Source organism: Martes martes (assembly GCF_963455335.1).
Source record: "Martes martes genome assembly, chromosome: 14".
Classification (NCBI taxonomy): domain Eukaryota; kingdom Metazoa; phylum Chordata; class Mammalia; order Carnivora; family Mustelidae; genus Martes; species Martes martes.
The window spans coordinates 6,971,632-6,995,284 of NC_137902.1; the positions used below are offsets into that span (position 1 = coordinate 6,971,632).

Genomic DNA, 23,653 nt, shown 5'->3' on the forward strand with positions numbered 1-23,653 from the left:
ACGGTGCTGTACTTTGCGTGAGTTTGAAAGCGCCAGAGGGTCCCCGGGGGCGTCAGAAAGTGTCTCGAAGGAAGAAGAACCCGTGTGTGAGTCTGGAGCGCAGCGGGCTTCGTCTGTCCCCAGGACCGTGCGCTGCGCTGACACGTGGGCCCTGCTGGTCGTCCGGGGAGCCTTTCTCCTGACACTCGTTTTAGAAGTTTCGATGAGTACGTTCTTAAATTCTCAGCCTTTAGGAAACGTACTACCCCCCTGTTCCTCCATGCAGGCAAACTGGCCAGCAGGTCGCTCGGCCGCGAGCTCTCTCTCGATGAGCGGGGTAGGGCGCGACACTCGACTCTTCTCATTTGCTATTTGTGTGCGTTTATCTAGCTTTGCTCAGGGTCCCTTGAAAGACGCACCGAATCTCATCTGTACGCCCCACACAGCTTGGTACAGTGAGCAAGCGTCGCTGGAGATGCGGGAGGCGGCCGCCACCGAGATCCGCCGGGCAATCACAGGTGAGCCGGAGCCCTGCGGCTCAGCCGCCCCGGGCCTGATAAGGCGCGCTGGCGGTTACAGAGGCCTGCTGCTACGGGCACAGGAGGTTTTAGGGACCAAGTCAATTACATGTGGAAGGAGCTGGGCCCAGTTCATCCAGGCTTTGCACTCGATTTCAGAGGAAACGGGTTCCTTTTCAACCTGTCAGCGTTAAGCATGCAAACTGTGGAGGGAGTTGGGAATGGGGGTCAGGGGCTCCTTTCTGTTCCAGAGGGCGGAGTGGGCAGGAGTGAAGAGCTCAGGGCTCGGGCCCCACGATTGCTCCTTTTCTGAAAATTAAAGGGCTGGCCCTCATGCTGGAGTGAGAGACTTTTACACTCAGTTTTCCATAGTTCAAACATTATAGGGAGTTCCCCCAGCAGCAACTACTGTGATCTCTAACTCCCTGTGACCTTAAAAAAATACATCTGGTTAATTTTAATCATCATATTCCAGGTCGCATCCCCGAAAGCTTAAGAAACTGTGTGAACAAGGAATTCTTTGTCACAACAGCTCCTTGGTCAGTAATAGATCAGCAAGCAATCCATCCAGAGCTCAACGGCGCCACATACAGGTGAGGAGCGGAATGGCACTGGCCTAGGCTGGGGCCCCCTTGCCCCCTACTCTGGGGAGAGTGGGGGAGAGAGGCGGAAACCACCACGGAGCGCTCCCTGCAACTGAGTCTGTGCAGTCCTCACAGTTTCTGTGGAGCAAACACAGCTCTCGGGATACAGCCTAGAATTGGGGTTCCTATTTATGAAAGGAGTGGGAATGGGCATGCATTCCCCCAAAGGCTCTGAACACTGTGAGGAATGACTGGCGCATTCCAAGCCACTTCAAAGGCAGAGGGCTTCTGGGTGAGAAGGTACCAGAAAGATTTTCAGGGGGAAGGGCTTGTTGATGAATCTGTTTTCTAATTTGAATTCTTCCGGCCCGGAGCCGACGTAGCCCCTGGAAGGAGCAGGGTTTCACTGGCGATAGTTTCCCATGGTTCAGTCCCCCCACCGTGGCTGGGCTTACGGGGAAATCAATGTTCTGCTTTTATAAAAGAGCTGCAGCCTTGAATTCCAGAAGGAAACTTCTGTCTTGCTTACTGTAACCCATAGCTGCCCATTCCCTGGCGGTGTTCACTTACCGGGCTGGAGCTTTCTCCCCTGGGGCCCAGCCTTGGCACTGTGCAATGCGTCTGGGCGGCCCTGGCCTCCATCAGCACTCCCAGCCCTAATAACCAAAAATGGCTCCAGCTGTTGCCTCACATCCCCCACTGTGAACCACTGCTCTAACCATGGGGGCCGGGGAGCTATAACTAGTGTAGGGGAGGACCCATAGGTGAAGGCTCAGACTCTGAGGAAGTTACACATTTTCCTCCTGGGTCTTGCGGCTTTTTCTGCATTTCAGTTTGCCATGTTCTGTTAATGTCCCACCTGTTTTTACCCTTTTAATAGTATTTCAGTATCATTGCTTGAACCTGCCTCCGCCCCAGGGTCATGTTCCTTATTGTTGGCAGCCTGTCCTATAAAGGCCACATCTTAATTCTTCCCTTTGACAGACCGAGACTCCCCGGCCCCTTGGAATACAACATATGCTTGAAGGCTTATGGCTCCCCCAAGTCCCAGAGGGTCCTTGATTTCCAACCAGCCAGTGAGCGGCCGTGTCAGACTGTAGGTTGCGAAGCCATGGGTCAAGGATTTGAGAATGTTGAGAATCAGTCTTTTAATTCTAAAGCACCTGCCTCCTGAGTCTGTTTTATGCTAGGAATGTTTCAGTACACTGACTCGAATCTGTGTTAAGAACCACATGTTCCGTGGGTGGCTTAATGCCTCGTGTCCTTGCACACACGGCAGCTTGTGTGCCCGCGATGGAAGAGGAGCCTGCGCTGGCTCCCCTTTCCCCCTGCTGCTGCGCCCCATTTCACATCTCTGGTCACGAGAGCGCGCGGCTAGGTCACCTAGGGAGCCACATTTTGTACCCGAGTGCTTCATCCTGTCTGTCGGGAAATCATTAGAAGTATCGACATAACGAATGAATGCTAAGGCAGTCAGACAACTTGGGAAGTCTTTTTTTGTACCAGACATTTCCCAAATGCAATACAGGGTCTATGGACAGAATTAACACGGGCTATTCCCACTGTGTGAAAAGCGGAAGTCTGTGGCAGTGTTTTGATGGGACTGTAGATTTTGTTGAATTAAGTATCATCGTTTTCTTTTTCATGTAGATTTCTCCTTCCTTTGCCGGTAAAGTGACAAACTAATCTATTTAAAAAAAAAAAAAAAAGTAGGCAGAGCCAAGAGCTAGGCTCCTCCCTGCTCCCGACTTAACTGGCCCTTTCTCTGTGTGCTCCTCAGATACCCGCCAGGCATCGTCGGGGTGGCCCCGGGCGGACTTCCTGCAGCCATGGAGGGCATCATCCCCGGAGGCATCCCGGTGACTCACAACCTCCCCACAGTGGCACACCCTTCCCAAGCTCCCTCTCCCAACCAGCCTACAAAACACGGGGACAATAGAGAACACCCCAATGAGCAATAGCAGAGAATGACGAACGGTCATCATTCAGATAAACCTGGGACCAAGAGACAGTGAAAAATAGATGAACCAAGGAGAGGACTTTGACCGTCTTAACGGATTCCGGACATATGCATCATTGACGCTGCAGTGTTAGGAGAGCAAGAAGCCGAGGTGTGAGAAGGCTGGAGCTGTCGTCTGGTGACGGAAGCGCTGAAAGACTAGGACGTGATTTATTAACGACCAACTTCTGTTATTGTGTGTTACGTTCTTCATCTGTGCATCCAATCACAAAGAATAAATAGATCCTTTTCCTTTATCAGCCCCTTGGGCACAGCAGGTCCTGAACACCTTGCTCTAGAATGTTGCATCAGGAGTTCCAAACGTCAAAATAAAAAAATACTAAGAGGAAATCCCCCTCCTGTGACTCTAGTCCCTTCAGTCCATGGGGGCTGGTGACCTCTTGCTGAGAGGAAGATTAAATCACTACAGAGAAGGGGGAGAAAACTGTGCCCGTTAGACCGCCGCGAGCGTACAAGCTCCTGTACAGAAGTCTCTCTCCCATCTGAACTGCATACTGAGCGGGCGAGTTGGTTGTGAATTCAGTAATACCCTCTTGATGATGCAAAAAAGGAAAAAAAGAAAAAAAAAGAAAAAAGTATTAAGTTTCACAAGCTGTTTGTACTCAAATATATTTTCTCAGTTTCAGATCCTCAGCTATTTTATTGAGTGGAAAGTCTTGAGCTGAAAGAGTTCAAGAAAAATAATGTTGCATTTCCTTATGTCTCAGGAAACACTTTTTATGGTAACTTGTCAGATTGTCTATGAACAAACCCACTTTTTTAGACATTGATAAATCTTCTTTTCTTCACGTGATATTTTATACAAGAACACTTCAGGTGTGTTACTAGATGTGACTGATTTTAACAAATCCTATTAGATTTGTATCAACTAGTTACATGTTATATTCATAGTCTTTTGTGAATCATCGCCTTTTTGTTTAAAAGATGGCCTATTTTGAGCCTTTGTATAGGTACATTCCTGTTTTTGTGACAAAAAAAAAAAAAAAAAATCCTTTAAAACTGTCCCAAACAGAAAAATAATGGCTATCGGAAGTGTTTTGTTTTAGTGTGAGTTACCGCTACTGTGTCTGTTTATTGTAAGGTGGACATTTAGCGTTCAGTGCAGTTTTCAATAAAAAGTAATAAAAATTTGTAAAGTTCTGAAATTCAAGTACATCTCACCCAGGTAAAAATTCTCTACAGGAGATATTTTAAAGGCAACTATATTCTCTATTAGCCAGTTTTCAACTCGTGTTCCTTCTGGGTTCAAAGATGAACACTTTCCCATCTGCCCATTCTATAACCAGATTCAGGAACGCAGGTGATTACCTGTGATAGCTTAAAGGAGAAATCAGAAAACCGCCCACTAAGTCCATCATTATCAAATGGTGACATCCTCAAGATGAAATAGTGGGTTGGAACTATGTCAATCCAAGAAACAAAATTGGTCAAGTCAGAGTGTTTTGATTTTAATTTACCCAAAAGCAAAATTACCTGGCTCAAGCATTAATGCAGGAAGGGAAGTGAATCTCAAAATTCTTTTAAATGATATTTACAAAGAAATGTTGCAAAATAATTAACATCAGCCATTTCCATGTTAAGAACTTTAAGTTGATGTAAAGGATTTTCCTTCATGAATAGCATTAAACTCCTTCACACTAGTGGTATCCGCAAGTATCAAGCCATCCATCAGGTCCAATGCCAGGTACCCAACTCCCTATCACTCCTTTCTCCTTCCCCCTTCCCATGAAGAAAAAGGAGGGGGGAGGGGCTGTGATGGGGTCTTCAAACATCAACCTCATTTGATCGCTCATTTGAAGGTAGTGGTCCCATCCCAACCCTCCCAGAAAAATTACATTAAAACAACCTCCTGTGGATAGAAACAGAGCACATGGTTACTGATTGACCCATCACTCCAGGAAACGGAAGAGGAGCTGAACATCCTCGTCATAACCAGGATGTTCTCAATGAGGGCATGACAACAAATGCACAAAAAGGAGATTCCCCAACTGCCTAAAGAAAGCAGTGTTCCCATAACACGGATGAAGTCTGGAACACGGTGAGCCTAGAATCAAAAACAAAAAAGGCCAGTTCAAATCCATGGTACACCTAGGTTTTGTTTAATTAGAACGGAAAACACCACACTGTATTCTCCCTAAAAGAGAACCATAAAGTTAAATCCATACAGGTAAGGTATTACTGTCCAGAGTCAACCAAGACCTCATCTTGGAGAAAAGGACTGCGTACTCTATCTCGGGACAACAATTATGGCTGTTCAATAGTTCAAGAGCTTAACATAGCATTGATTTACCAACATTTTGGCCATTAGCAGCCAATCTGCTATGAAAACCATTTAGAGCCCCGTCCCTGTCTGGAGCCTAGGAAATGCAATGCTCTACCTTTCCCACAGGGAAGAATGCTGTACCCGTTAAACTAGGTGTGGTCAGGATCACTGATCATAAATAAATAAATAAAGAGGCACCTGGGGGAAACACCACTCAGCAGACCACCACACACAGGCTAACTACTGAGCCTATGCTTTCTGGACAGCACTGACTGCGGTGTAGACCATAGTGACTAGATGCTTCTCTCAAACGTTTCTCTTTGGCTTCTTCAATTGGGAGGGTAGTTTTGCTTAACAGCAACTAGAATAGGATCTGTGCCCACTAAAAAATTCTTCCTGTGTATGGAGAAAAGTTTACAGAGATACTATGCTTATCAGAACAATAGCCTTCTAAAAAACTTAATTACTGACCAAAAGCCAACCAGAGTCAATTTGTAGGGAAACCTAGCCACTTAGAACAGTAACATTTACCATTATTACACCAAAACTCATTTATATGGAATCAAGAAAAGTTTCCTGCAAGTTTTAGCAAACAGCACAAGTGATCCTTTAATCCTGGGAATCCCTCTGCACTGTTTTGAGAGGGGAGAAGGAACCAAAGACAGGATATCTCATGGGTGTTTTTCTATCTTTAGTTTTCCAGCATCAAGTCAGAGGGTGTGCACATGTAAAACACCATCTAAACAGAACTTAGAAGAAAACAAGAAGCAAATATTTAAAGGTTTTTCACAGCCTTTTCATCGAAGGGAAGAAACGGCATGCATGCGTGTGCGTGCACGCGTGCCCACGTGCGCGTCGGGGGCTGCTTTCCAAACTCCTTGCCACATCAAGAATCTACAAAGTGCTTATCAGGACACTAAGTCTTTTATGTGTTCCTGAGATAGGTCTGAAATTTTTACCCAGTATTGAACATATACCTGAAGTGGTCAAATAATACTTTTTATAAAAAGATTTCTATCTAAGATTATAGTTTAAACTTTTAAATAAGAATGGCCACAATTAACCAACATGCAAAAATTCTCAGACTACTCTGAGAAATTCATTATACAATGCATTTCCACCTTACTGCATTTTTCAATCTTTATTCTATACTTAACTGTTCCCAATGAGCCCGAGCAAAGGCATGCCTTTCTAACACGATTTGCTTAAAGCAGAGTTGATGATAAAGCAAGAATCCAAAGAGCCTCTGCACGGCCATCTGGGAGGAGAACATTGCTAACCGAATCAAGTGTGCAAATCTCCCACAGTTCATCTAGTGACAAGTGGGCCCGTTCCCGGGGCCCTTCCCTAACCTGGATCCAGGGAGTGACGACTCACCAAGAGACTGCCACCTGGACTCTGGGGGAACCGCCCTCATTTTGAGGGCACTCTTCCAAACAAATAAATACCTAAATACTGAAAAGGGATGTACAGAAGCTTAAAAAAAGACGAAATAATAGAAACCAAAACCCTTTCTGAAACAAGGGAATGACGTCTATGTGAAGTCCGCTCACAAAATCCTACTTTCCTTGCAGTTTGTTCCTTAAAGATCTGACTTCGTTTTATTGGGCACGACAGGAACTAAATTAAAATAAAAGCTTGTTTTTATTTTTGTATTTTGCTGTGGATAATTTGTACAAAAAGTTTCCAAATCTTTAATGAGCTCTAATGAGACTCAACGTAAAGTGGATCTCTTAAGATCGAAGTAGAAGGCCAGGTTCTACTTCAAAAAGAGTATCTCAAAGGAACAAAGAGTCATCTGCCATGTGCTTTCGGAGGTGCCCGTGCAGGGAAAAAACTTCTCAGTAATACGAAGATGCTGGTACAACTTGTCCTATTACACAACTTCTTACACGACCACATGCGTTACATTTATAGACAGATTTACAATTTGAAAGGAAAAAAGTTCTGTCTTAATAAAATTAGGGTTTTTTTTTCTTTTTCCTTTTTTTTTTTTTTAAAACAAACTGTAGTCTAAACAAAGTTCTCTGTCTCTTCACACAGCAGATGCGTCATCTCCATGGGTGTGGATTAGAAAAGCCCTTCTGGGCAGATCCTGCCAGATCTGGTTCCTTCCATGCCTTGCGCTCTGCTTGGAGCGTGTACCACACCAGCTTTGGGGTCACCACACAGAGCTGATTCCCTGGTCTTCTGCTCTTTGATTTTTTTTTTTTCATTCATCTTCATCATCTTCATCTTCCTCTCCATCTGACAGGGACGTACAAGGCCGGATCTGTCGGTAGCGGTCAAGCCATTTCTCTACCATCTGCGTGACCAGAGGGTGGTTCCGCCGCCGAGAACTTTTCTGCATGGCTACCAGCACACCCCCTTCGGTCACACAGCAGTCCAGCCACTCCCTGAGCAGTTTCTCTTGCTGTTCCTCATTACCTAGCTTTTAGAGGAATGTAAAGAAAAGGGGAAATAATACCACAGATCAGAGACCTGCTAGGAAGTTTAATGAAAACATAGCTGGCAGGATTACTAATGAAAAGGTCAAAGCAACAAACTTTTCACATAGTTTCAGCCTCTCATCAATTTTATGATAAAACCCCAGTCTCCTATGGTTAAACAGAAAAATGTCTATGGGAAAATTCACAGGAAAATCTCACGGTGGGGGGGAGAAACCACCTACTAATGGGTTAATTTGTTTGAAAGAACAGGAAAAACCAAATGTTACCTAATAAACTGATCTTGGCCAAGAAAAGGCTAGGAAAAAAGTCTCAGCTTCAAACACATGATAAGGTAAGTTTATCCAGTAAACTATTTACAGAATGAAGTTCTAAAAATTATGTTCTCCTAATTAATGTCTTGATGGTAGAAGTTTTATAATTTCTAGTATATTAAATAAAAGCCCAATAATTTCTTAAGAACACGGGTTTTCAGAGAGTGTTCCTTCCCCGCAGCCTCGCCGCCCCTGCCTGGTCTGTACCTCCCTCGCCCCTGCCCCCACCACTGCTCCAGGCACCTTGTCTCAAGTCTCCACAACAAGCAACCAGGGCTCCTCTACCGGACAAACTGGCCACGGGCTCCCAGCTCGCCCAACATCTAAGCCAAGCTTTAAAAGGCTGCTGGCAAGCCCTCCGCCATCCCTGAGCCCCTCAACCCCTTTTCCCCACAAACCACATGGAGACCCTGAGATATGCTCTCCCTCCAGCTCTCCTCCCCCACATTCTGCTAGACTCTCTTCTCTTGTGGGGCTCATTTTAGGTGTTACCACCTCAGACGCCTCCCACTACAGCCCGACTGCAATCCTGAGTCCCGTGCCCCCCAACCCCCATCTTTCCTGCCTCAGGGCAGGGACTGTCATCTTCCCGTCCCTGCTGCATGTGCACCCCACGACCTACAGAGCAGCTCGGGGAAAGGTGGACAAGCCGAGTGCCAGCGCCAGACACAGCAGTGGGGCTGGCTGTGCGGAGAAGGCCACGGCGGCAGCAAGGACACGGCAGTGTCCGGGTCCGGGTCCAGGCAGCATGACTACTTCAGGTGGTTCACGGGAGCGCCGGGCCTCTTACCTCCTGGGCAGAAAGAAAGTGCACATGGAGTAACTTCCTCTCGCTGTCCACCAGAGGCAGAAACGTGATGGTGACATCGTCATCGGTGTTCAGGTTAGCACCAGCACCTCGGTTGCCGTAGCCATCGTTCTCCATGGCAACCAAAGCAGAGAAGTGGCCCCTTGTATAGCCTAGAGCGATGGGACTTTTCCAACAAAAACTCTGTTCCCACAACAAAGGCAAATAAACACCTGGAGGGAGGAGAGAAAATCCCCATGGGGTTATCAGGATATGGCTGCAGGCCGCATGAGGAGTAACGAGAGACTTCTAAAATACTCTTGAACATGGCTTACCTTGAAACCGAGTATATCCTAAAGTTTCTCCCCGGAAACTTTTGTAATATTTTACTCCATAAACTATAATTGGTCGTCTAAGAATATGTGCAAGTACAAAAATGTGTGTCTGTTCCAAACTTGCTCCAGGCTGTATGGAATGAAATAAAGAAAGCAATTTCACTTTAAAACATTTATTTCTGCCCTGGAAAATGACTGTGCAAAACACAATGCTGTTCCCCTTCAGTACACTAGACCAATGCTTTTATTAGTAGTAATACTGTTCAAGCTAAAGTACGATTCTTCAAACAGCAACATCCAATGAAATAATAAAAGAAATCTGCAAGTTCTATGCAGACAAGATCGTTCGCTATCCAATCTCAAGAACCCAATGGATTTGGTTAAATAGTGATCCCAGGAACAAGAGATTCAGATAGCAAGGGACACTAGAGTCATTCCATGGCCTCCTTGTTAAGTCACCTGTTAGAGCACGACCCTAAGTAAAAAGAGGAGCTGTTATTTCTTACAAACATAAACAGCAAGAATACTGAACAGGTCTATCACCCCTCTATAATGATTGTGACAACCCATTTTTAGGAAGTACGTGTCACAGGTGTAAAACAGCCACTGTGACAGAAGGTACTTCACTCACAGGCTTCGAGTAAAAACTGGTGCTTTCCACGAAGAACAGGGATGGTTTGTTTGTATATCTGAACGTTACAGCTCAGTATACCGACCATGCTTCACGGAATAAAACTAGTATGAAAGGTAGAGTCTAAAAGGAACAGCCCTACACGATTCATTTTTCTAAAAGTTCATTCCCAGGTTAATTTTAAAGAAATCCTTCCACCTGCCGGCCATGGCACCTTCCCCTTGGCACACGGCACATGGACCGAGAGCCTCACACACATCACCACTTCACCCTCCGGGCCCGAAAGCAGAGCACCAGTGCCCACCACCAGCTCAGCAATCTCAGTTCAGTGCCCTCTCGGACACAGAATAGGAGCTAACCAGTAGGTAGATAAACAGGCATAAAGCCACTTTCCTAAGAGGACAATATAAATGAAGAACAATCTGAAAAAAGTATGTAAGCGCTTGGAATCATCACAGTGCAACTTTTATTCTGATAATTTCTAATCACTTAATGTAAGAAACATGTTACTGCCTCTGTCCTGTGGTGCAGATTTGCCTCTGGTCATATAGTCGACAGACAGCAGTCACGGCCAGAACCAAAGTCACCTGATGCCGAATCAAGCACTCTTTCGTGTACACCCCAACGCCTCCAGCACAGTTCACGCATGTAAATCCAGGGGTTCAGAGCATTTAGCCTACTGTTCTCACAGAAGCAACATGTCTCAAAGCATTCTTACCTGACTAGCGAGAGAGAGTATAAATGCCCAGTCTTCTTGCCACTGCTCCTCTCTCAAGGAAAAATGTAAACCAAAGCTCTGAGAATACCAGGATTCCCAATCTTTCCAACGTGTGTAAAACCTGAAAAAGTAAGATAGTAAAAAATAAGCCTTCTATAAATGTTCCAATCATTTATTTAATGTAGTCTTTAAGCAATTCATGTAAAGAGATCAGCAATTGTATTAATTTTACCGTCTGCACTAAATTTTCAAATTAAAAATACCTACCTTCTGCTAGCAGACATATCATTTAACACATTCTCACACACAATTTCATTCACCACCCACCAAGTTTTCAACCAAAACACTAGTGATGAGAACAATCAATTTCAAATATCTACTATTGGTTTACAAGTTCAAAAACCAAAAAAAACAAAACAGAACAAAAACAAAAAAAAAAACCCAAAACATTCAAAATCACCCGAAATACCAGATACAATCAAAGACACTACATCTCCACATTACTGTTTGGTCACTGTATAAACAATAGACTAGAAATAGCCCATGTGTTCACAAGTGGAGGATCAAAACCATTTCCAGAGCAAGGCCCTAATTCTCAATTCTGTGACGGCTCAGAGAAACGAGGAAACTATCAAAGAGAAATCTGAAACTAGCAGAAGTTGGCTTGTAAGGTTTAAGGAAAGATGCAGTCTCCAGACATCAAAGTGCAAGGTCTGGCAGCAAGTGATACAAGAGCTGCGGCAAGTTTTCCAGAAGATCTAGCTGAAGATCATGAATGCAGGTAGCTACACTAAACAACAAATTTTCAACAGAGGTGAAACAGTCTTCTACTGGAAGATGATGCCATCTGGGACTGTCCAAAGCCAGAGAGGAGAAGTCAGTGCCGGGCTTCAAAGGACGAGCTGACTCCCTTATTAAGGGGCTCATGCAGCTGGTGACTGTAAGTTAAAGCCAGTGCTCACTGACCATTCCAAAAATCCTAGGACCCTTAGAAATGCTAAATACACTCTGCTCTATAAACGAACAACAAAGCCTGGATGACAGCACATCCATTTTCAGTATAATTTGCTAAATATTTTATATATTTATATATATGTAATTTGCTAAATATTTTAAATGCCTAATGCCTACCCCTCAGGTAAAAAACTCCTTTCAAATTGTGACTGACAGTCATAAGACATAATGACAAAAAGACATATGACAGACAGCACTGACAGTTCACCTGATCACCCAAGATGGAGATAGCCAGACTGTTTTCATGCCTGCTAACACAACGTTCATTCTGCAGCCCATGATCAAGGAGTAATTTCACCCTTCAGGTCATTATTCCAAGTAAGCCCATAGCTAGCTGCCATACACACTGATTCCACAGAGAATCTGGGCAAAGAAACAGAAAAACTTCTGGAAAGGATTCACCATTCTGGATGCAACTAAGAACGTTTATGACTCATGGAAATAAGTCAAAATAACATCTACAGGCATCTGGAAAAAGTTGACTCTAACCCTCACAGATGACCTGGAGGGGTTCAAGACGTGAGTGGAAGAAGTCACCACAGCTGTGGTGGGAATAACAACAGAGCCACAACGAGAAGCAGAGCGTCGAGATGGGACTGAAGCGCTGTGATCTCAAGACAGAACTTGAACAGATGAGGACTTGCTCGGGACGGACGAGAAAAGAGTGGTTTTTTGCAATGGACTCTAATCCTGGTGAAGATGCTGTGAAGGCTGGTGAAATGCCAAGAAAGGCTTGAGACGGTCACATAAACCTGGCTGGGGAAGCAGCAGCAGGGTCTGAGAGGACGGAATCCAATGCTGAAAGGAATTCTGACTGGGTAAAATGCCATCAAACAGCATCACATGCTACAGAGAAATCATCTGTGAAGAGTCAACTGATGCAGCAAACTTCGCTGTCATCTTATTTTAAGAAACGGCCACCATCCCCTGCTCAGCCAGCAGCCATCAATGCTGAGGCAAGACCCTCCACGAGCAAAAAGATTACGACTCATTGAAAGCTCAGATGATGGTTAGGGTCTCCTACCAATCAACTATTTTTAAAATTAAGGTATGTATAGTTTTTTAAGATTTCATGTTATTGCACACTTGACTACGGACTACACTTTCATACGCACTGGGAAGCCAAAGTTTCCTTCGGCTCACTTTACGACAGGATCACTTTACTGCAGTGGACTGAAACAGAACCCACAGTATCTCTCCCAGGTACGCCTGTGTGCATTATACATCCAATCAGGTCACCATCATGGCTTACCAGTCAGAGAGCTTTTTAATGTTTTCAAGATGACCTCAAATTCTTCCTGTCTTGCACTATGCTTTGATCTATACTTTAGCTCTCAAAAAAGCGATGATACTGCTTCCATTTACACTCACTGATATTTACTATGTACTTACTCTGGGTCAGGCTATTGGAGGCACCAGATCTTCCACAATGAAACACAACAAAATCTCTGTTCTCATGGAGTTTATGTTCTAATGGACTTCACATAACCCCTCAATACTGACAAAAAAATTCACAAGTGCTGAAAAATTACACAGAGGCACTAGGGGCGCAGAGTTTTTTGGAGTAAGGCCATTATCATTATTGTGTGAGCATTCAATTAAGTGTAAAAGGAAAAAAGAACACATTTTAATTAACTCAGCTTCTTTCAGCCTCAATTTTTCTCACTTATGATAACAGAGATAATGTATATACAGAACCAAGAAAACACTGTAAGTCAAGACCAGTCATATACTTGGTTGGATGCTGGGTAAAAAATACACACACACACACACACACACACACACACACACAGAGGATCCCACGCTATCTGAAAGATTGCTTCGTACCCCTTGACCTTTACTAAAGACCTATCTTAGCACCTGTTTTTGCTAGCCAAAAAGAAACCCGATGAGGATCTTCACTTCTACAAGATGGTAACTGCACTTTGCTTTACTCCATTTCAGCTGACAAAAGGATTCCCGGGAATGCTCTACTTTCAAATAGCAGGGAAAACTGTCTACACAAAGGACATTTCTGAGATAACTAGATGATGTGATATGGACTGTATCCTGGATAACAGAGTCCTTGCTGATTTTCTCAGATGTGGTAATAAAGACTCGGTTAGGTAAGAGAATATCCTTGTTCTTCAATGATATACAGAGATACTGTCAGGGGAAAAGCATCATGGGGACTTAAACCAACTGGCAAAGGGAGGTGTTTACATATGTAGAGATGAAGCATATGTGGGGGTACAGGTTAACAACTAGGCAGGAAATACTGGGGTCCGTTGCACTGATACGTATATATTTTTTTAACTTTACTGTGGATTTCAAAATTCGCAAGATAAAATGTGGTCTGAAGATTATGTGCCTCAGGAAGAAAAAAAATCTTGTAATACAATGCTAACAATCTTAAATTTCAACATAAAAATGAATTCATAACACTTAAAAATATGAGCAAAGACCTATTTAACTTCAAATGTTTCTGTTTAAAAGCTTAGCAAAATCTATCAAAATGTTTAAAGTGTCTCAATGTGCAAAAAAACAAAGTTTTCCCTCCAGCTTCCACAGAAAATATAAGAGGCAAAAAGTATCCCAACACTATAGGGAAATGATGCGGCAAGAGCACGCCTGGTTTTACACAGGGAAGGACAACAGCTCACCAATGTGAACAGTCATGCAGGCTGTCATGCAGGGCTTTCCGGAGCACCGAGTCCTTGTCGTAAATGCCCCAGGTAGCCTGGAGCACGGAATCAAGTAAGCAGTCTCCTGCAGTCCGGTTCCAAAGTGCGTACAGCCGACTGTCCAAGCGCGTAGCCAACTCCAAAGACCAGTTTATAATTGGGGATTCTTCTTCTAACTCTATATAAAGAATTTAAGCAACATGTTCATTTTCATGCAATTTAGGACTATTCACTGGAAGAAAGAACCCATTCTCTAGACGTTGTTAAGTTGATGTTCATTTACTATTAAACACCTAAATAAATCTGATCAATTAGAATACAAACCTTCCAAGTAGTTGAAACATCTGTGGCCCTAGAATAATTTTCTCAACCTTTTTTTTTTAAAGATTTTATTTATTTATTTGACAGAGAGAGAGAGATATCATAAGTAGACAGAGGGGGAAGCAGGGGCGGGGTGGGGAGCAGGCTCCCCACCGAGCAGAGAGCCTGATGTGGGGCTCGATCCCAGGACCCTGGGATCACGACCTGAGCCGAAGGCAGAGGCTTTAACCTTCTGAGCCACCCAGGTGCCCCAATTTTCTCAACTTTTAAGTTCTTTACTATTTGCTGAGAATGCTTAACACGGAAATATACACATTCTAGAACAGGAAGTAGAAAACCAAGGCTTAAAAACTTTTATACCCTTATTCCATCACAATTAAGAGCCATGAATGAGCATTCTTAAATTTTTTTCCAGTTTTATCAAGATATAATTAACAAATGAGCATTTTTAACAGCACTATGTGACACTGCTCCTAAGGACTTTACATTTTCAATTAAAGTAAGAATAAAACAAGTCAACCATACACTGAACTGCTCTAAGCCTTAAAAAGCAGAGAGTGTATGGATATTGAACTAAATCACATTAATACTACACTTACCTTTCTGAACATCTCTATCAAGCACCTCATCAAATAGTTTTTCCTGGACTGTTGGAGGCAAGTCTTCAATATCTACAAAGAAAAAAAACAGACTTAGAAGATTTTCTTATGTCTCATAACTTAATAAATTTGATATAAGGATCTAATAGTGACTTCCTCTAAAATAGTTCTCTTGCTGGGACAGCTGGGTGGTTCAGTCCAACTCTTGGCTTCAGCTCAGGTCATGATCCCAGGGTTGTGAGATCAAGCCCCACACTGGGTGCTCAGCAGAGTCTGCTTGAGATTCTCCCCCTTCCACCTCCCACTACTTACGCGCTCTCTCAAATAAATAAAATTTACCAAAAAAAAAAAACATATGCATGTATAATGTGTGTACATAAATGGAACATGAAAGATTTCCTTTCTATACTTCATTAGCAAAACTGTTAACTAAAAACAATAAAAAGAGTATTTGGACCAATAATTACATATAACTATTATCAAAAAGATAAGAGATAATAATGTTGGCAAGGATGTGGGGAAAGGGAACCCTTGTGCACAGTTAGTGGAATGTAAACTGGTGCAGCCACCATGGAAAACAGTATGGAGGTTCCTCAAAATGTCAGAAGTATCATGATCCAGCAATCCCACATCTGGGTATATATCCAAAGGGAATGAAAACAGGATAATGAAGAGGTACTAAACTCCTATGCCTGTTGCAGCATTACTCACAACAGCCGAGATATAGACAATGGATGAATTAAGATGGGGGTGGGGGGGAGGCTGTAAAATGGAGTGTTATTCAACCAGGTGAAAGAAAGAAATCCTGCCGTTTGCAACAATATGGGTGAACACTGAGAGCATTAGGCTAAGTGGAATTAGCCAGAGAAAGACAAATTAAATACTGCATGGTAACACTTCCATATGGGCTCTTTAAAAAAAAAAAAAAAAAAAGACTCATAGAAACAGGGTAGAAAAGAGGTTGCATGGGGGAGTGGGGGGTAGTGAGGAAAAGAGAGATTGGTAAAAGGGAACACCCAAGCTATAAAATGAATAAAGCTGAACACCTAACGTCAAAACCATGGTAACTGTATAACACTGTATAACATAAATTTGCTAGCAGAGGGAAACTTTTATGTTCTCACCAAAATAGATAAATAAACCAAATATGTGAGACAATGGGTGTGTTAATTAACTAGATGGAGGAAACCCTTTCACAATGTATGCATATATGAAATCACAATCACCCTAATCCTAACCCTAGATACTTGAAATATTTGGCAATTTTACAGGACAATTATCCCTCAGTAAAACAGGAAAAAAAAGGGGGGGGGGCTATCTGATATTCAAGATTATGAAACAGAAACAACATACAAATATTTATCCGCCCCACACTCTCAACCTCTGCTCAGGCCTACTGTTTTCAGACTTTAGAATCTTCTTATACAAGTTAATGAACCATTAATTACTGGCACACAGATCCCTGTTTTTGTCATCTTCCTCAAATTCTCCATGCTTTGTTCAGTTTACTAATGCAGCAGTCTACCCTTAAAATAAAGCATTACCCTTAAAAAAAAAAAAAGGCTATTTTCAAGTCAAAATAAAAATCTAAACATCACCAAAGTAAGCGTTAAGTGTACAGAGAATGCACTTCAAGTGAACTTTGTCTAATTTTAAAATACTAGAGCACCTGTGTGGCTCAGTTAAGCATCCAACTCTTGATTTTGGCTCAGGTCATGATCTTAAGGTTGTGAAGTCAAGCCCCACACTGGGCTCAGCGCTTAGTGCGGAGTCTGCTTGGTCCTCTCCCTCTTCTCCCCCCACCACCCAGCTCGTGCTCGCTCACTCGCTCTCTAAAATAAATTAAATCTTAAAAAAAAAAAAAAAAAAAAAGCTTAGTTATTATCTCCCTACCATTTGTAAACATCCTTGTTCATGTCAATATAAAAGCTCAAGACACTCAGAACCAAGATGGAAGCTTTATTTTAGAAACTTCTGGTGTATATAATGAGTGAAGAACATAATGACACTTTGCAAAAGAATGCCAGTATGTTTGATTCAAATAATGACTCCACCCATCAAAAGCCAGAGTTCTAATCCTATCTGTTAATACCTATAACCAATACCCACGTAATTTTAAAATAGGTATGAAAAAGGAAAAAAGAGTACACTGATATCATAAACTAAAACTGAAGGGAAAATTAAACACGTAAAACAGATTTTTTAAAATATCTAAGGCCCGGGGCACCTGGGTGGCTCAATGGGTTAAGCCTCTGCCTTCGGCTCAGGTCATGATCTCAGGGTCCTGGGATCAAGTCCCGCATCAGGCTCTCTGCTCAGCAGGGAGCCTGCTTCCCCCTCTCTCTCTGCCTCTCTGCCTACTTGTGGTCTCTGTCAAATAAATAAATAAAATCTTTAAAAAAAAAAAAAATCTGAGGCCCACACATAAGTCAGTTATATCAGCTGGTATCTTCCTACCAGATCCAAAGCATAAATTTACAAGGAGCCCTTGTACTGGTCACTTCCAGGTAGTCAAAATAATTTAAAATGCACATATAGTAGCTTAAGTTACCTGCTTTCTAATAGAAACAATTTCACTCACACATTAAAAAAAAAAAAAAAAAGAATCATAATAAAGTGAAAATTTCTTTTCACATTGAAATTTGGAGTTACCTGCTGGCAACGTAAATGTTACAAGGTCAGTTAGAAAATAGCAAGCAAAATCCCCCTTTCTCTGATGAAGAGAGGCAGCTATCTCTCGCCGGATCTGCTCTGTCAGTTCAGGACACACCATTGCTGGAATACACTTTGCTGCTTGTTGAGACACCTTAAACACAAAAGAAACTTTCCTCTGCATCTCATTTATCATTAACAAAAGCAGAAAACAACAGTATTTAAGAGAAATTACCAAACCTTCCCAGTAACTCAGGGTGTTAATTTTAAAACAGATCAGGGATTAATTCCTCACCAGTGGAAATATGTTTCAGTACAACTTTGCAGGAAAATTGCCAAAAAATGCTTTACCTTCTGACTCAGGAAATTCACTTCTTAGGAATTTATCCCAAGGAAATATATAAAGAATTAGATTAAAATATTATGTAAAATGGTACTGTTCACAAAGGTTCATCCTAGGACAGGGAGGGAGGACAGAAAACCACCTAAGTAAGACTAAGCATCATGCCCACAATAAAAGCATTCTTTAAAAAAAAAAAAAAACAAAACAGGAAATTTCAGCTCACGGAGAAAGATGGAAGTGCAAACACTCTTCTGCTGGGTTAAGAATACTTCAAGTATCCTGACGTGGAATAAAGAAAGCATAGTATTTTTAAAGGGTTAGCTTTCCACTGACCTCAAATCCTTCCCCATTGGTTATAACTCTGAATATTTAAAGAAGCAATTGGCTTCTCTCCAAGTGTAGAACAGACAACAAACCCTCGAAGTATAGCCAGCCAGACAGGAATAAAATGGGAGCAGTGACGTGGGAGACAGAGAACTTCTAAGTCAGAGCATGGCTAGAACTTTCCTTTTCTCTTTAATGATGGATAGCAACAAATGATGCAAAGGTATTTTACATTTAAGCTGTACTCCTTTCGTGGAGTTTAAGATATCTGCATATGAAGAATTTTGAAATCAAAGGTGAGCATCTGCTGGAGAAGAAATGAGTCTGGTGTGAACCCCGAGTGAACCAGTCAGCTCTGCTTTCTGCTGTCACTACAGACCGCAGCCACCAAACCTGGACAACGTTCCCTACCCTTCATATCTAGCCTCTTCAACCTTATGACTCTCAACCATCTCCTTAGGTTAGTAATTCTTAACTTAGGGCACATGAACTTGGGAAGGACCTGTGAATCTGAATGGGAATTTTCATTAGATTTAAATCCTTCAGGGGCACCTGGGTGGCTCAGGTGGTTAAGCATCTGCCTTCAGCTCAGGTCATGATCTCTGGGTCCTTAGAATGGGGTGGGGCTCCTGGCTCAGCAGGGAGTCCACTTCTCCCTCTCCCTCTCCCCCTGCCCAAGCTCATTCTCTCTCTGTCTCTCTCTCTCTCTCTCTCTCGGTATCTCTCTCAAATGAATAAATAAAATCTTTTTTAAAAAAATTTAAATACTTCATTTTCACTAACCTGCTGTCTATATTTAAAATGCATTCTCTTATATATCACAAATCTAATATTCTAAAAACTATTGTTTCAATATAACTGATTTCTGCAATCTTACTTTTATTTTAGGCATTTAAAAAACAGTATTATGAAAAGGAGTCCATAGGTTCCACCACATTACCAACAGAGTCCACAATCTAAAATCCAATTAAGGGGCACCTGGGTGGCTCAGTGGGTTAAGCTTCTGTCTTTGGCTTGGGTCATGATCCCGGGGTCCTGGGATTGAGCCCCTGCATCAGGCTCTCTGCTCAGCAGGGAGCCTGCTTCCCCCGCCTCTCTCTGCCTGCCCCTCTGCCTACTTGTGATCTCTGTCTGTCAAATAAATGACTAAAATCTTTAAAATAATAATAATAATAAAAATAAAAATAAAATCCAATTAAAACCCCTGCCCCAGACACATACCCCATAATATAAATGTTCTCCTGGTCTCATCCCAAAAGTACTTGGCTCTGTGCTCCCTCTGCAAGCACATCCCTTAGTCCAATCTCCCTACTGGCCCCTTCAGTTCTGTCCTCTGGAGTACCCAACTGCACTGAGATGGTATTCCACAACCAATTTTGTTCTTACCCTGGAAATCTACTCCACTCCCACCTCTCCCAGTGTACCACAGTTGGTCTAGGTGTTCCAGAGAATATGGCGAAAATGATGGTATGTGGCTTCCTAAATTTGGTTCTGTCTAGAAGACCCTGAAGCTTCCATCTGGATCACTCTCCCGTGCCTTCTGTCTGTCAGATCACTTAGTTCTGGTGAAACCTGCCCTCTGGAGGGGCCCACATGACCAGGATTTGAAACTTCCCGCCATCAGTCATGCAAGTATGCCTGGAACCAGATCCTCTCACCCCAGTCAAGCCTTCTGACACCTGCAGCTCTGAAAATGTGGCTGTAAGCTCATGAGACCTTGCGCCAAAACCACTCAGCAGAGGAGCTCCTCAATTCCCCACACTCAGAAACTGCTTGAAGGTATTAACTGTTGTTGTCTAAATGGAGGTGCTAAATAAAGGTGACCTGTTTAGGCAGTAAATATTAAGTACCATGGGGTTCTATTGCCTTCCCACTGTTAGTCCCCAGATGCTCTTAGGAGGTCAGTGACTTATAACAGTCCCGAACTTTCTCACAGCCCTCCACCGGGCTGAGAGTCCAGGAATCCCCCCAAAGGACTTGAGCCTTGATTTACAGCTGCCCTCTCTATCCTGTCTCCTGCCACCACCATCAACTACAGCTCTACACACTTGCCCTGCCAATACAACAACACAAATATAGCCAGACCTCAGATACTACAGAAACTACCTCTAATTGTTCCATCCCTTGGTTCCAGAACTCTGGTCCTTTTTTAATCACATTGCTTTTTTTCAAACAGTCCCTTTTTCTATTACAGTAAACCTGCCCCTTGTTTTCACCATTACTATCCCCCAAGCCCTTCCCTTTCTCTTTTTGGTGCCTCTGTGGTCACTGGATTCCTATCAAACTGAACAACGGCTAGCCATTTCAATCATGTTTTCAGGTAACCTTCATATTCCTTAATCCCTCCCAGTGCTTTCTATATAATGGTTCCCAATATTGGCAAATTTGAATATGCAAATATGCATATGCATACCACAGAAGCAGTTTACTGAGAAAATCTGAATCTACAACTGATCTGACTCCCTGCACTTTTACTCTATTTCTCTTATCATTAAAAGAATTACCTGGATAATATGGCCTCATCCTGAATCGTTGCTCTGCAATCCTTTGTGACATCTTGTGTCATTACCTAAGCCCAAGAGCTCAGAACCAACCTGACCCTTCTCTCACCATGACTCCCCACATCCAGCTGATCCACTTAATCTTGACTCCAGCCCCACCAAGCTCTCTCAAACTGGCCCACTTCCTTCCACTGCCATTGCCACTCCCACTCCTGTACTGACCAAGTGCTTGCCAGCATCACACAGTGCTATCCTACAGAGGCTTCCCCCTCTCCCATCCACAGCAGCCCAAACACACTCTGATCTAGCCACTCCCTTGCCCCTCTCCCTAACACTCTGCACAGCCACTTCACTGACCTAGGAACAATCATCCAGTTCCTTGGCCTAGAAGATCCTTCATTATGCTTCCCTTCCCAGATCCCAATCACGAGCCATCCTGAGCACTTACAAGTTCCTGACCTCACCACAAACACCACAAACCACCAGGACCTGGTTCCCTTCTCTCCTCTACCCACTTATGAAGCAAACTCCTACTTGTCCTTCGGATTCCACTACAATATTACCTGCTCCAGGTAAGAAGGCAAGATACCCCAAAACACTTTCCCAAGCACTGTCACAGCACCTGGCATTTACATCGATGAGAATACACTCTGTACAGAATTACCTGTTTATTTCTCTACTTTTCTGGATACTCACTGAAGGAAGAGCCAATGCCTTCATAATTACATCGCTTTTTAGCATCGTACCTAGCACACAGTAGATACTCAATAAATTTTAGTTAAATGAATGAATGAAAGATACATCCTAGTGTTTTTTAATCAAACTGATGATTCAAATCATATGGCAAAATGTCCTATTTTAAAAGCATATACCTTTAGGAATTATATACTACTGAAGTTTCAAGTTTAGTGTGAGTTTATAAAGGGAGTAGAAGAAATCTGAAACATTTAAGAACAGTTTAGAAAAACATTACCTCAAAAACGAAAATTAATGAACACATTTCCTTCATATAAAATGTTTAACCAAAATGCCATACTCACCTCTGTAAGCAATATTGCTAGCATATCCTGCCTCTGAAAACGTATAGCCAGATGTACAAGAGTATAGCCAACATCAAAAGCAGAAGGACGGTTCAGCAAACGCACTTCGTCTGCAGTGAGCTGACGGGCAATGTCTCCTCCTGATGACTTGTACGCTTCTATAGCGGCTAAATCACCTTCTACAACCCCTAGAACAAGGAGCAAGATAGAAAAAAGTTTACTTCTATTTTTCTTCAAAAAGCATAAACCTGTTACATTCACTCTAAACCCTTTTAAGTGTTTCTCCAGGATTTCTGGATCCCAGGACAACATTTAAATGTCCTAAAGAATATTAAGGAAAACCGGTGTATTCCTCTCCCTTTAATTTCTTTCTAGAACTAGAACTACCTATTTAGGTACTTACCTTCACATCAGCACTGGCTCCATGCCTGAGGCTGAGAGGAATCGTTAGATTTTATCAACTGGACCAAAGATCAGTAATCCTGGTATGAAAAACCAAATTTTAGGGGCACCTGGGTGGCTCAGTGAGTTAAGCCTCTGCCTTCCACTGAGGTCATGATCTCAGGGTCCTGGGATTAAGCCCCACATCAGGCTCTCCACTCAGCAGGGAGCCTGCTTCCCCCACCCCCTCTGTCTGCTCCTCTGCCTACTTGTGACTTCTGTCAAATAAATAAATAAAATCTTTAAAAAAAAAAAAAAAAAAACCTTTACAGAAGACACTAAACTCCTATTCTGGTCCTGACTCTACAGAAACCAAGGAGACAGGGATGTGCTTCCTGTTGGCTTTGGGCTCTCTTGCCCTTTACACCTGCATTTTTTAAGCTGAATCAAAAACAAATGCTGAGCCTTCCATACTGCTGTTTAGCTATGAAATAATTCGGGGCAATTAACACCATTTTCAATATAAGTTAAAGTTAGCAACATTTTGATTTCAGAACCTCTCAAAGCCGAATCTTCCTTATACTCATTAAGTATTAGTATAGTAAAACTTGAACCAGGTGAGTTAGAAGAAAAAATACGCTAAAATAAAACATTACAAACTAGTTGGGGGTAGAGAGACAAAACAAGTATCACTTTTTCCAAATCCATAAAGAACTTTTTGTTCCCACTAAACCATGTTACTAAACTTAACACAAATATTAGGTGAAGACAGTATTCCTATTTACTGAGCAGTACAGTACACATCTATGAATAAATAAAATACCCTTGGCAAAATACAATGGTGTAGGTAAGCTTCAAATTTAACCACCAATAGTGTTTTACACAAACACACACACACCCCCCCCCAAGACTGAAGGACCATATAAATTTTTTTTAAAGATTCTGTCTGTTTATTGACAGAGAGAGAGATCACAAGGAGGCAGAGAGGCAGGCAGAGACAGAGGGGGAAGCAGGCTTCCTGCTGAGCAGAGAGCCTGATTCGAGGCTTGATCCCAGGATCCTGAGATCATGACCTGAGCCGAAGGCAGAGGCTTAACCCACTGAGCCACCCAGGTGCCCCAGGACCATATAATTTTAATTTTAAGTGTCCTAACTTATATCAAGAAAAATTTGTTGGGTAAAATGCTGATACTAGCTAAAAATATTCTTACTGTTATTT

General features: G+C 42.7%; 2 protein-coding genes across 9 annotated transcripts in view; one reads left to right on the forward strand and one right to left on the reverse strand.

Annotated features, from left to right (window-relative positions):
- Positions 1–4,234, forward strand: part of CTBP2 (C-terminal binding protein 2) — a gene marked incomplete at its 5' end in the record, with an annotated part of 155,531 nt that extends 151,297 nt beyond the window's left edge. For all 5 annotated transcript variants that reach the window (XM_080822753.1, XM_080822756.1, XM_080822754.1 and 2 more), the window contains 3 exons: positions 370–497; positions 973–1,090; positions 2,862–4,234. In XM_080822753.1, the coding sequence (XP_080678879.1) occupies positions 370–497; positions 973–1,090; positions 2,862–3,042 (427 nt within the window). In that variant the 3' untranslated portion in view covers positions 3,043–4,234. The remainder of the gene's footprint in view (positions 1–369; positions 498–972; positions 1,091–2,861) is intronic.
- Positions 4,235–6,989: 2,755 nt separating this feature from the next.
- Positions 6,990–23,653, reverse strand: part of ZRANB1 (zinc finger RANBP2-type containing 1) — a 62,082-nt gene continuing 45,418 nt past the window's right edge. For 3 of the 4 annotated variants that reach the window (XM_080822758.1, XM_080822760.1, XM_080822759.1), the window contains 8 exons: positions 22,054–22,241; positions 17,846–17,999; positions 15,194–15,265; positions 14,253–14,451; positions 10,597–10,717; positions 9,248–9,377; positions 8,916–9,145; positions 6,990–7,795 (listed from right to left, as the gene is read on the reverse strand). In XM_080822758.1, the coding sequence (XP_080678884.1) occupies positions 7,577–7,795; positions 8,916–9,145; positions 9,248–9,377; positions 10,597–10,717; positions 14,253–14,451; positions 15,194–15,265; positions 17,846–17,999; positions 22,054–22,241 (1,313 nt within the window). In that variant the 3' untranslated portion in view covers positions 6,990–7,576. Of the gene's footprint in view, positions 7,796–8,915; positions 9,146–9,247; positions 9,378–10,596; positions 10,718–14,252; positions 14,452–15,193; positions 15,266–16,862; positions 17,086–17,845; positions 18,000–22,053; positions 22,242–23,653 lie in introns of those variants that run through there. The other variant, XM_080822761.1, reaches the window with a different exon arrangement.